Source organism: Triticum aestivum, chromosome 5B, assembly GCF_018294505.1.
Source record: "Triticum aestivum cultivar Chinese Spring chromosome 5B, IWGSC CS RefSeq v2.1, whole genome shotgun sequence".
NCBI classification, from domain to species: domain Eukaryota; kingdom Viridiplantae; phylum Streptophyta; class Magnoliopsida; order Poales; family Poaceae; genus Triticum; species Triticum aestivum.
In genome coordinates, this window is record NC_057807.1 from 247,061,555 (window position 1) to 247,075,549 (window position 13,995).

At 46.1% G+C, this 13,995-nt stretch overlaps 1 protein-coding gene across 1 annotated transcript; it reads right to left on the bottom strand.

Moving 5' to 3' along the window:
* Positions 1-957: 957 nt before the first annotated feature.
* On the bottom strand, positions 958-5,379 carry LOC123111197 (peptidyl-prolyl cis-trans isomerase FKBP42). The gene is made up of 7 exons (XM_044531928.1): positions 5,132-5,379; positions 4,309-4,488; positions 3,549-3,638; positions 3,007-3,191; positions 2,656-2,778; positions 2,413-2,565; positions 958-1,701 (listed from the first exon to the last, which is right to left on the bottom strand). Exons 1-7 carry the CDS (start codon positions 5,184-5,186, stop codon positions 1,375-1,377), a joined length of 1,113 nt encoding a protein of 370 aa, XP_044387863.1. The 5' UTR covers positions 5,187-5,379; the 3' UTR covers positions 958-1,374.
* Positions 5,380-13,995: the final 8,616 nt, after the last annotated feature.

Here is a 13,995-nt window from a genome sequence, read left to right on the forward strand (position 1 = left end):
CCTAAAAAACATTTTGCCATGATGTGGTAAAACTAAAGGTTTTCTACATTTCAAAGCATTTTCAAATATTGCCATGCTCTAGAGAACAGATTTCCCCCTAAATTTGCAATGCTATCAGTCCAATCATTTTTACACAAAAAATACCATGTCTTATTTTCATAATTTTGCCATGTAACTATTACAAAAATTCTAAATTTTGCCATGATGTAGGAGACAATAAAAAAAAATCTAAATTTGCCATGTGATCAGTCTAAAACAATTTCCCTCAACAGCCTCCTCCTCTCCTTACCTCTCTCTCTTTCCACGCCACGTCGAGCTCGCCCGATGGCGCTGCGGCAACCCATCTCACATGTGTGCCGCCTCCACCGCCCGACCTTGCTTCTATCGTCTCCTGCACAGCCACCTTTTTTTTGCAATGGTCCTGCACAGCCACCTGCAGCACCGCCGCGGCTCGCCTCTCTCCAGCGAAGAGATGCATGGACCGCCCGACCTTGCCTTTATCGTCTCCTGCACAACCACCTGCAGCACCGCCGCGGATCGCCTCTCTCCAGCGAGGAGATGCATGGACGTGTCCGCCTTTGGCTCGAGCTCCCCGCGGGAGCCACCCCTGAGAGGCTGGGGGTGGAGCGCCATCGCGATGGCCTCCGCTGGAGCCGCGCCACCGTTGCCTCTCGCCGCGCACGCCGACACAAGTAGCCCAGCCGCGATCGCCGGCGAGGAGTACCGTGGTCACGTCCTCCTCCGGCTGGAGCTCCTCCTCGTGGTCGCGAATGGATGAGGAATAGAGTGGACAGCGGCTGGGCGCGTCCATTTCATCTGGGAGCGTTCGCACACAGTCGAATCCAGAGCAAAGTTTATTTTCCTGACGTGGCGAGCATGCATCAAGATTGGTGCGCTCAATCTAACGGTCTTAAGAGTCGTTCGCTGGGAGGAGCCAGAAATCTGACGTTCGCTACATATCATCTGCCCAAGATATACCGAGGGAGTTGAGACTTTTTTTAGGGGAGGGAGTCGAGTGTTTACACCGTGTAATCAAGCAGGCTCACCAGAATAATGTGCTTGCAAACACTATACTAGTAATACAACACGAGATATCCTAGATCTTAGGCCCTGAACACTCTGCCTTCCCAGTGAATCACTGTTATCCAAGTGGAAGGAAGGACATTCTGAAACTGAAACTGCAGTTCCAATCTTCATAAACACAAAGAGACCATCCCCTCCAGTCCAAAGTGCGCGGCAAAACTCCATACCAAAACAATTGTACTCAAGTATATATAGAGGAAGGTTGTCTCTTGACCACAAGCTATAGATGTATCATCAGGTTTTCCCTTGTCGTGTCGGTATGCCGCCAGCAGCACTTGCATCAGAGCCATCCTAGTCATTCTTGCGCGTGAACATCCTGGCAAGATAACGGAGCAGTGACACCAGCCACTGCCAGAAGAGGACGGCGAAATTTTTGGCCTTGGGTTTGGGCTGAGGCCTCGGCCCAAACAGACCTTTGTATAGCTCCCTCTGCTTCTGGTACATCGCTTTATCTTGTTCCGCCAGCGACCGAAGCTCCCGCATGATCTCCTTGTCTTCCGGGGAGTGTTTCTTGGCTTTCAGAAAGTCCTCCCTCGCTGATTCTGTCTGGCCGAGCTCGGCTCTAGCTTTTCCACGTCTGAACAGTGCTTTCACGTTGGTTTCGTCCTCTGACAGCACCTGCAAAATAGTATTATGCAATGATAGATCATCTAAACAGTAACTGGTCGAGTCTTTCCACAAAAATAAGGGGCAAAATTGCAGTACAACACGAGATTATTCAGTCGGCCAATATCAAGGCATACCAACTTTGTGATGATTTAAATTAAAGTTTGGAGCAAAAACATAAGCAGCCCAGCCAAACTATTTTAAATTCTAAAATACCATCACAGACTGATACTTATAATGCAAGGAGAGCATTCTACCCTTATTTGGTCCATAAATGCTTGCATATAATAACTATAAATCATTCACACAAAAATAATATAAATATAATAACTATAAAAAAGAATTGAACCCTTGGGGGGACAAACCCTAAGGAATTGTACTTTTTACGACGAGAAAAGGCCCCAAACACCGTCCCACACCTGCTACAGCGGCGCAATGGTCAACCCTTACACACACAGGGAACACAAAGCAGGGGCCCTTTTTTGTGAGAACCAGGGTTCAAGCCCTGGTCACTAGCCCCATACTCGGAGGTCTGACTGCCGTGCTAGACGCATGTTCTCGCATATCACAAGTATAGTCTAGTGTTTTTAAAAATTTGAATATCAAACCAAATATCTACTTTATGCAAAGCTATACAGAAATCCAAACTAGAGGACCTCATGTGATGTAAGCGATGAGTGAAAGAGTGAAGTTCATGAAATAATATAGAACTGATGAACTTACAATGCTACACTGTGCGATAGCTTCGTCAAATCTCTTTTGTTTGATCAGGCAAGCAGCCATGTTGAGATGGCACGGGTTTTTCACAGCCAAAGCCATATCTCTGTACTTCCCAAACAACTGAAACATGAAATCATCTCCCATATACGCAACAGCCTGGAAAAGAGAAAGCAGTAGAACACCATCAGCTCGAGCATCTCAAAAAATAAAAATATTGAAAATTTCCAAGTAAAGCAGATCACGAACCATCTCGTATTGCTGCATAGCCTCCTCAAATTTCTTCTCTTTAAAGTAATCGTTGCCCTCAAGCTTCCTCCTATCCGCTGCTTCAATCCTCTCTTCTACCGTCATGTCACTACGGGCTTTTCCCTGATTTATTCAGACATGTTGCCATGATTATGAGTTTTTCTTAGAAAAATCCAGTGTCTGAGAAAGGGTAATTAAAATTGTAATAAGCTATTCAGGCATCTCAGTCTACTACCAAAAGTATCAAAGCAACCGATTAGTGTTCTACATTCAAAAAATTGGCTCTATTTCTTTATTAAGCCATTCTTTGGTTGGAGTGGTGATGGGGCAGGTGAGGGTGTTTGCCATTACCTCTTTAGCATCATCAAAACCAATGAGTTCAACTTCATATATAAGGTCTGCTGATGGAGGGACATTCGGGAATGAAAAGCTTCCTTCTTTCCCATAGCCTAGCTCCCAGCTAACATGCAACAGTGCACGTTCCCCACTTTTCATGTGACCAACACCAATACCCAAACCGGACATTTGCTTTTTCTCTGTAGATGAAAACAGAATACTTCAAAATTACTACACAGGCAATTGCCTTTGATAGTTATTTGATACACTCAGCTAGCAAGTGATTTTATAAAAGTAATGCGAATACAAACTCTTCAAATTTTGTTAGAATAGCAAGGGAAGGTGTGACTAGTAACCAACTGGTGGACTAACAATAAACTAACTACTTTAATAACCTTCCCTCTTAAAATCAACCTCATACCACTCGAAAACCAGAATATTACCAAAATAAGTCTGAATCTGAATCTTACAGCCCTGCACCGGATTGAAATTATAAATGAAATGTATGCAGCAGAGACAAACTGAGGATAAAATAAGTGAAATAAATGTATTTGTACCTTTTCCGATGACAATTTCAACTGGATGCTGTTCTTGCCAGGTATCCTCAAATTTATGCATAGAGCTTTGTACCCATGCTCTGTAATGCACTGTAAATCAAGGTTGGAAACAACCATTATATCACAGTTATCTCCTTCAAACCATCAAATAAATATCTAAATAAATACATCCTCTGAAACTTAGACAGGACAGCATACTGATAAATTAAAGTAAGATCCACTTCAATCAAGATCCTGAACAGACAAATATATTAATGTCCTTTACAGAAGCAGCCTACATATGCATAACAAAAGAGCAAAGCTGAAATATGAGAGGAAAAAAGTAAACCGATGTCATTACCCACTTAAAGGGGGGGAAGGATAAACAAAAGGGGCATTACTTTTCAATGTCAAATACAAGTAAGGCAGGAAATGGTGATGAATAAAACATGACACATGCAGTACAAAGTTACAGAGATTATGCCCTCGTAACCAGTTATATGAATTAAAACAGTAGATGGGGTGAGTGCCATCTCATGGTCATCAATCAGGATTACCGAATATTTGAAGTTTGAAATGTATTTCCTTCAAAAAAAAAGCTTGGAATACTTTTCTAGGCTATCAGGATACGTGATAACAACCTTCTGGCATGGTACCAGTGAACATGTTAATTAAGTGAATTATAATATACGAGAAAGACTAGAGCGGGTTGTATAGATTGGTACCATAATTCTAGAAATCAACGACATAACCAAGACTCAAATATTTGTGTCATACTTACCAAAGCACGTAGAAAATTTTGAGGGTATCTTCCCATGGCCTTCTTTAATGACTTGCTTCTTAACTTTATCATGGAGAACTTCCATATCAGTTGTTACGACAGGTGGGGCACTGCCATCTTGGGGGAGTTCAGTACGCGCAAAAGAAGCATCCTCTACTGTTATCTCATCATCACTAGAACCTAAAATTATCAGAACATAAATCAGCATCAATGGGCAAAAGGCAGTGAGGTTTTAGAACTTATTCGCCATCTTGGCACAGATTTGCATATTTTGTAGCATCTCGTATTGTTACTTTGTGGTATCAAGTAACATTACGTAGTCCTGTTAAGTGTGAAGCACAAGCGTCAGAAATTAACATATGTAATCTTAGCATTGAGTTGTGCTACAAGCCCCTACTGAAACTAATTCCATTGCCTTCACATAGGGCAATCAGATTCAGAAAAAAGAAATGTGCTACAGTGCTAGTATTACATTTCAACTTCTTTTGCGCACTGATTAAAGAAGGCGAGCAGAACATTAACCTGCAGTGTGTGCAATAAACACTACTAATTAACTTCACTGCTCCAGCAACATACAAAGCGATTTGGATCATATATCCTTAGATTGCCTTTAGATCGAATACAGCGTGACTAGTTGCTATCTTTTTTTTTCAAAACGAAAAAAAATCGGCACAGAAATTCCGCACCAAATTTGCAAGAGAAAAGGTGCTCTCGTTGAATTGAAAGCTTAACATGACCTAGATACAGAGCCCGCAGCACGAACAAAAAGGAAGTGAGAATTTCGCTGGCGGCAGTCCCGCAGAGCTGGAAGAGGCTCACTCACCAGCGGTGAGATCAGAAGCGGGGGCGGGGGCTATTGGCGCGGCATCTTCGGGCATGGCGGCAATCGCTGCAGGCGGGCAGACGCGCCGGGCGTGGTTGGTTGGGAGGCGGAGGAGTCGAGGAGATCAGGAGAGCAGAGCAGATGGTCACTTCCTCGACTTGCAATCTGTGAAGTAGGGGTGTTTAATTCGGCTTTTTCTTTCAGGTCCGGTCAACGATTTTGGGTTTTGGAAAATTTCGGTTCGGTCTATTTTCAGGTAGGGCACCCTCAAAACGCAAGTAAACGTTTGGACCGATGGTCCGGACAATGTAAATAATCCAATGCGATGCCTCATCGGTCTACGGGCACGTCCGCTTGTCTGACGGCAAACAGGATGCAAGTCATACGTATGCGCCTAATCGCCACGCCCATTGAAATCCCCATCCACCCGGAAGAAAACCTCTCGTGCAGAGAAGGCTGAGGAGTGGTGCCGCATCCGCGCGGAGCAGGCGGCGAAGTACGTCGACCCTCCGACAAGGAGGATTGAGCGTCCGGCTCTTCCATGGCGTTGTCCATTTGCCGCGACCTCGCCGCCGTCAGATCCAACCCCTCTATTACTAGTTTAACGTAGTATGTAGTATAACTATGCTTGTAGTTTGTTGATCATGTGATGAACTATGTAGTATGTGACGAACTATGTTTGTGCAATTTCTCCTGCGAAAGTGTTTTTTTTTCAGATTATGCAGGTTTTGATACGGGTTTTGTTCGGCCGCGCATGTTTTCGACCCGCAAACGCGATCTTCGTGAAACCGCAAACGCGTTTTGCGAGTCGAATTTTTGTGGGGTCTGCTAGAGTTGCTCTAAGTGCGGCTCTGACGCTGTCCGCACCACACCACATCTCATATCCTCTCCTCTCGACAGACCGAGGTGCGGCTGGCAGCAAAGGAAGGATTTACAAAGCATGACGAAGCACGCGATGTGAAGGATGGAGTTGGGCGAAAGATGACGGAGTTGAAGACAGTAAAAGTCAAGAAGACCCTAAGAAAGGGTGTGGATAGGATACCCCCAACCCCTAGAGAAGGAACAGAACGAACATACCCACTCGTTATCGTTGATAGGGTGGGGGATGGTTTCGGCCATGGCGGTGCCATGGACGAATTGAGCCCAGACCGCGTGAACGCGACCTCTGGCGTCAGCAGGTACCCCACAGTGGAGAGGCGGTCCAGCTGGCCACGCATCACCGTCGACGACTTCCATTTCCCCTTGGTGAGTGAAGCCACCTTTGGGATCCGTGACGGCGCCCTTTCCAATGTTGACGAGCTAGTCGTCCTTCTTCAGGGAACATTATCCCTCCATGGCAATGCGGCGGTGTTGTGCGGTGATGGCAGCGTGTGCGTGGGGAGCAGTGGAGGTGCAGAATGCTAGGGCACTAGAGAGTTTGGGCGCAAGGAAAAATATGAAGTGTGGGGGGATGGGAGCATAAATCCCCCCTCGTCTTGCTTCCTTCCTCGCATAGGGGAAGGGGAAAGTGAAGCAGTGGCAGGTTAATCATGTTGCATGACAGCAAATCCCTTTGCACCCCCCATTATAGCGCTAATAACGCACAGGGATCGAGGGGTCAATGTAAACCCTCTGCATGAATCAAGGCGCAGGTCCACTACTGATGGGACATCACTTGAGTGGGACCCGGCCCAACTCCCGCGTGTCTTGTTGACCATCAGGTCAAGGCAAGCATGTGGCCAGGTGGGCTCGTCGATAAGACCGGTCTGGCTTGTCAGAGCCGGAAAGGACGACATTTGAGACGCATTGCAAGAATTTTTCCTGCCTGCGAATAGGTTGGCTACGTGGGAATCCTTCTTGCGTGCAGGTTGGCCAACTCCTTCGTTATTTCCAAGATTGAGCTGGTTAACGTCACATTAGAGGCAACTCGGCAGATGAAGGCCAGCCGTGTGAAGACACTGTTCGGGGGATGCTTCGTTGAACCCGTTTCAATCCTGATGACGGAAGATGGCGTGCATCTCTAGGTAAGCAAGGTGTATCCAAGCTTGAGGGCCGCTTTAGGGGCTATTGACGGTGTCTGGCTAAGGGGTCTCGCACCACGCCGGCTTGGGCCACTTTGCAAGAACCATGGTGAAATTCCCGAAGATTTTGGAAGACTTGGAGTACAATTCGAAGATACCAGAGCCATGGAGGACTCTACCTCCACCGACGTAGCCTACCTAGGTCTGTAACCATAGCCCCCCTGGTATGTTACACAAGCCGGGCCAGGCTCGTTGATAGCAGATACACAATCCCTTGGTATTCACTTGTACCTTTTACATACCCCAACACAATACACGAGAGCAGGAGTAGGGTATTATCTCCTTCGCGAGAGCCCAAACTTGGGTAAAACCTAGCCCCAATTACCATTGTGCCAAGTCACCTAGTTAGGATACCCTACTGAGGGATCTGTCAGATCTAGCTCCAACAGGGAGCTCTACTGTAACACATACAATTTATAGCCACTCTTATTCTCTACATAATTTCATGTAAGTGTTCCATGGAGCACCTCCAATAACAACCCTATAGTAGGGTGCAAAAAACTGGTTGGAGTAAACTTTTTGACACGAAATGTGTTTTTTAGGACACCGGAAAATATTTATCTCCAACAAATAGCCCTAAAATTGGTGCCGTAAAACACATCACATCACGGTTGCCTTTTCATGGATGCACATTTTAGGTCAATTGTTGGAGCAGCGTTTTGGCACAAAGTGATGTAAATCAACCATTTTCTTATGGTCCTGCATGGTCCCCCACTGCCCTAAAAATTTGCGGCAGCTGCGCGGCTGCTGTATATTTGTAGCGCTTGGGGGTGCATTTTTGGGTTGGCCAATTTTTTTGGAGAGAAAATTACAAATAGGCATCTGTTGGAGTTGCATTTTGGGTAAAAAAAAGGGGTTTCATAGCTGCTGCCCTATTACAGGGCTATTGTTGGAGATCTCTTAGCGTCACGCAAAGATGCAATTCAATTCCCTGCTTGTTGGTTCTTGAAGGAGAACTAAGAAGGGAGGAAGGCGGAAGAAGGGAACAATTGACTAGAGTAACTCTAGAGTCGTCATATCGGCATGTCGGCATAATAACTGCTATCATGGCAATTTTTGTCAAAATGCTACTCTAGTAGGGTCGTCATCCCGCCCTCAATCGCCATAATGTTTAGGTCACGCATCAAAGCGAGCTTGCATGCCTCCATATTTGTAACACCCAGAGAATCATGCTACAATAATCTCATGCCTACTGATACTATTACATCATAATTATTTTGATAATCCTCACTTTGCTTCAAACCAAACTCAAATCCAAGTTTGAATGCCAAGTCAAATTATAATTTTATAAAACCGTAAACTAAAAATGTTCCTTAGGTTGGAAATATTCACTACATAATTGTCATTCATTAAAAAAATATTTTTGGAGATGTTTAAAAATACCCATGGATTTTAAACAGTGGACCAACGACGCCTTTTTAGCCCTTTTAAAATACAATCATAATTTATATTAACTCCAGTTGCCCCCAAACATTTTGTGCAGCCCCAAAATATAGTGCTTGAGTTATGTGCCACTGATCGACGGCGACGGTGGCGTCTTGCGCCGTTGTTGGTGTACTCCTAGACGTTGGCCTAGCTTCAAGGAAGGCCAAAATGTTCTGGACTTCAGAGCGAGTCAACTAGCGCGAGGAGGCGCCTGGCGTTGGTGCAAGGAAACGGTCGACGGTGGCCATCTATACCGCCGAGGGGGGCACTAGCACCCGCGCGGGGACAGGCGCTGTCAACGGCGCGGCGGAGACATTCGTGTGCACGGGCACCGGCACGGGCGCGCACGTCAGTGCACGCGCAGGCGCATGCACTGGCAGGTGCACGGGCACCGGCAAGGGCGTGCGCGTCAGTGCATGCATAGGCGCATGCACTGGCAGGTGCACGGGCGCGTGAAAGTCGGCGGGGACCTCGTGGGATCAAGCTCGGCGACAATGTGCGGCTCCCAGCCCATCAATGCCACGAGGATGGGCGCTGGCGCAGTCGGGGCGACGGGAGCTGGAACGGGAGCGGGGCCAGGCGCGGCGTCTTCCCGCAAGGCCAGTTCAAGCTCGTCCCAAAGTGCCTTATATTCTTGAGACTCCGGCTGGGTGTCTTCCTCAGGAAACCGGAAGACTAAGGACAGACCATCGTGATGTGGCATGGCGTATGTTTAGGTCAGGCTGGTTGGAGGTAGACGACAGGAGAATCGGAGAGGAAGAGAGAAGATTGTAGCGATACCGGATAGTGCGGGGTTGATTTTAAACTGCGGCGCCGGCGACATTAAAAGTGGGAGCAGTTGGGACGAAGGTGGGCGGCGGAGCCTGGTCAAAGGGCTCGCCTCCCAGTGAGCCTGCACAGCGGTCTGCTCGCACGCCTCCCTGTCAGCCGGCGCAGCGGTCTGCTCGCACGCCTCCCGTCGACTCACACGCTTGCTCGGACGGCACCTGCCGATGAGAAGCGGGGACTTGTGGCGGCACGTAAACGCCCACGGTTTCAATGGTGAAAGCGTTCGCCTTAACATGGCAGGTCTTTGTTCCAAAATACCTTGGCTCTTCATCTGTGCAACTTGTCATAAGCAGCTTGTCTCAAATTGAAGAAAAAACTTATGAAGTAATATTTGTGCCATATCACGTGACCATGCTTAGTTTCAAGAATTTATGCTCATTTTTGGATTTTATGAAATTTAAGATCTAGGATTCGAAACAATATCATAACCTGCATCATGCAATAAATTTTCAAGCCGTACATCTATCCTGTTGTATTTCTTAAGAAAGGATTTGGTCAAACATTTTGCTTAGTTAGACTTCATACAAGTTATATATGCAGAGTAAAAGGATAATCCCTCCGTACCAGTGCATTGCCTGATATATTAACTCAAGCACTAGGCACGAGTAAATGGGCTCAATTCTGTGCTCATCCTGGTGTAGTAGTAGTAGTACTAGGCAATGCGGTTGATGGGTGACCTTGACGAGCGGCGACTGAGGGAATTGAACCGTGATCGGCACGGTGGGTAACATTGTCTAGTTACTAAAGCATCCCTCCGTTGTTCATCGGTAGTCATTATGGACCGGGGACATGAGGGGAATTTCCTAGGGCTGGAATTCCGGCCGCCAGATATTTCAACTTGAAACGCTGAGGTCGACTGGTTGGGGTTGCCTAATGTGCATACCACGCACGCCACCGAAGGACACGAGCCCGATTTTTATTTTTATTTTTTTAGGATCAACACGAGCCAAGGTCTGGCTGGTACGCCGTTGGGTCCTACCATTCGAGAATACGAAAGAAGCCTTTTAAATTGCCGAATGAATCTATGTGTATTACAATACCCGTATTTTTCTTGCAAACACTAATCTCAACGTGGTAATTGATTTATGACGAGTTGTTGAATTAGAGTGAGTTTGTGATATAGTGATCTCAACGTGGATTTCACATTTCATGGTATCCCTAGTAAGTTTTACAATGCAAATTCAAATTTAAAAGATGAACAATATGGAGGTGAGAAAACTTTGTATGTATCAAGCATATGACCACACACACACACACAAAGAGACACACAAGCACGAACACAACAACCATCCAATAAGTATAGTGCATCTATTTTTTCAAACCATGCATGTATGACACGAATTTAAAAATACTCCTTCTATTCCTAAATATTAGTCTTTTAAAGAGTTCAACAAGTGACTACATACGGAGCAAAATGAGTGAATCTAGACTCTAAAATATGTCTATATACATCCGTATGTGCGAGTGCATTTGAAATCTCTAAAAAGACTAATATTTAGGAACGAAGGGAGTAAAATGTAATACATGCATGGTCCTCAGTTCAATATTTAGAATGAACATGAAACTAAAACATGAATATTAAGTCTAGTACTACAGTACATGCAAATGTTGTGTTTAGGCAGAGCTATGATTGTCGGGGGTCAACCCCTCGACCTTAGATAAAATTGTGGATCTCTGTTTAGGGTTGTTTAGATTATATTTGTCCCCACCCTCCCAACCACCGATTGGTTGTGCACCCCCACCCCTCCTCCCCGGGATAATATCATGTGCCCCCATACCTTAGATGCTATATGCCAATACGAGTTGCTTGGAGCTTGTAGATCTGAGATATAGCAGCTCACATGATGTGTCTTAATATTTTTACAAGAAACCTTGATGAGTTTGAGAATTGCGCACAATTTGTACAAAAACTACTCAGATGCCCTTGGATCCCATATCCAACGACCTCAAAGCTCGTATCACCGTAGCATCTAAGATGAAGGAGGACATCATATTCTCCTGTATGTAAGAATATCATGTGCTACCACACTTTAGATGCTTTGGTGATACAAGCTCTTCGAAGTCGTTGGATTTGTGACCCAACACCTCCTCGGTGGTTCGAATGTTTTTTTTGCAGAAAAGCCCCAAAAGAGTTTGCCACTGCTTACAAGCACAAAGACTGCTCAGATGCCATTGGATCTCAGATCAAACGACCTCGAAGCTCGTATCACCATAGCATCCAAGCTGCGATAGCCACGGGAGAATATGAGGTGCTCCCGCACCGTAGATTCTATGGTGATACGTGTTCACTGAGATCTAACGGCCCACAGTAGGAGGTTTGAATGTTTTTGCAATATACGGCTGATAGAGTTTGGGAAATGCGCAGAAAGTACAAGTAATATGCATGTGCCATTTGATCACTGATCATACGACCTAGATGCTCATATCACCGTAGCGGGTAATTAAGCTACGGGGAGCACCTAATATGAGCAATGGGGAGCCGTTGGATCGAAGATGCAGCGGCACACACGAGGCCTGAATGTTTTATTTGCAAAAAACCTTTGGAGAGTTTGGAAATTGCGCATAATTACAAAGACTACTCCCAAGCCATTGGATCTCACTTCCAACGATGTAAAAACTCGTATCACCATAGCATCTAAGCTGCGGGGTGGATGTGATATTCTATGCCGCTGTCATTTTTGTTCGTAAACTTGCAAAATACGTGTAAGTCGTGCCATTACTTGTCTAACCGCGCAAAGTGTTTGTTCAAAAAAACATACTACACTGAAATATTGGAACAACACACGGGGGTCCCACTTGTCATTAATCAAATTTGGACCTAAAACTAACAAATCTGAAAGACGAGATTCGAACTGGCAACCTGGACTACAAAGCGTAAGTCGATAGCCTGAAACAACAACGGTTGTTGGCTTTGTCCCATAACTTGATTTTATACAATATTACGTTGAGTAGAGTAGAAGGAGTGCCTCGTCAACACGTGCATGACCGTTGACTCACTTACTAGTGGGTCCCAGGTCTGTGATCTCAATCTCTCTTCTCTCCATCTTCTAACCTTTGCACGGGCACACATGAAGAGCGGCGCTAGCTTGCCGTGGTGTTATTACAACTAAAAAGAAAAGCTTGGAAAATAGAAGAATCGCCTAGAACAAGAGACGTTGTGGCTGGTCGAGACGGAGCTAACCACATCTATCCTCCGTGCCATGTTTGCATGATGAAGCTGTGTGGCTAGTGGGGTGTTTTCGACCGACTGGCTGGGTCCCGAGGTCGAACCATAGGTACTACGTCTGATACAGTATATTTTTACATGCACATGTTCCCTCCGTGCCGAGACGTGGCACACCCTACCGTGCGGTTTCGGGGTCCTCCCGGGTGGTGCACACATATATTCTTCCTGACGTGGGACACCCTACCGCGCGTTTTCTGGGTCCTCCTCGGTCGTAGCGCCGAAGCAAGTAAATGAGTCGTCAAATCATGAAAGACCACCTTTCCCGTCGAGTACATCAGTGAAGCACAGTGGCTAGCTAGTTGGGCTAGTTCGGCCGATTAGCTAGGCCCCCGCCACATTTGTTTTTTCACCCCTTTTTTATCTACTTGCCGGCAGGTAAATTTAAATATCCACCACGGCGTTGCTCTGGTGTTTGGGTGTGGCAGAATTTTTAATTTTTTGATTGATGGGAGCAGGCGCGACAGGATTTTTAATTTTTTGATTGACGGGAGCAGGCGCGGCAGCAATTAGTCACGATGACTCCGCCTGTAAAACCCACTGCTCCCTAATGTGAGAAGTCGTCGACTGGTGTTTTACCGTGGGGAAAACCAAAAGAGCCCTGCTCCTCGGCTGGCTCCCTCCGCCTTCCCGTAGATTGCTTTGCCTTTTAGCCGTTTCGCCCCCTTTGCTTCCTCTCCCCATTGCTTCTACCTGGTGCCATGGTGGCGCAGCAGATCATGGAGTCCGAGGTGAGGCACCTGACACAGGAGCTCCATGCCAAGGATGCGGAGCTCAGGGCCAAGGACGTGGAGCTCCGTGAGCTCCAAGGAGGAGAGGAGTGCCATGCCCAAAAGTGGGTCAAGAAGGGAACTTTTGCTCCCATCCCGTGCACCCTTCATACACCATGCCTAACACTATTCGTGCTTCATATGGTTCATGTTTCGTGGAGTACTGTAGCACTGTACTCTCTGTGTGATGTAGACCGAGTTCTATTAACATTGATCTCACCATTCATTCTCGACCGGACAGTCGAAAAAGCGGTACTATGTTACCTATAGGAGTAGTTGACATGCGCACAACATCATTTGTTATCGTCATATCTTACTACACTAGCAACAAGATTGTGTAGTACTAACGTATGAACCACTGCACATGCCTAGTAGTAGGAGCATTGTGTATGTTCAAGTGGCTACCGTGTTTCGCACTCCTTCGTTGTAAGAGTGGAAACGCTTGTTGTAATCATTTTTTTTCTTTAGAAAAACTGTGGACACGCTCTACCATGCGGATCCTCCTCCAGCCATGCACTAAATTACTCACTTTCGCCGACGTGTGGGACAGCCAGCACC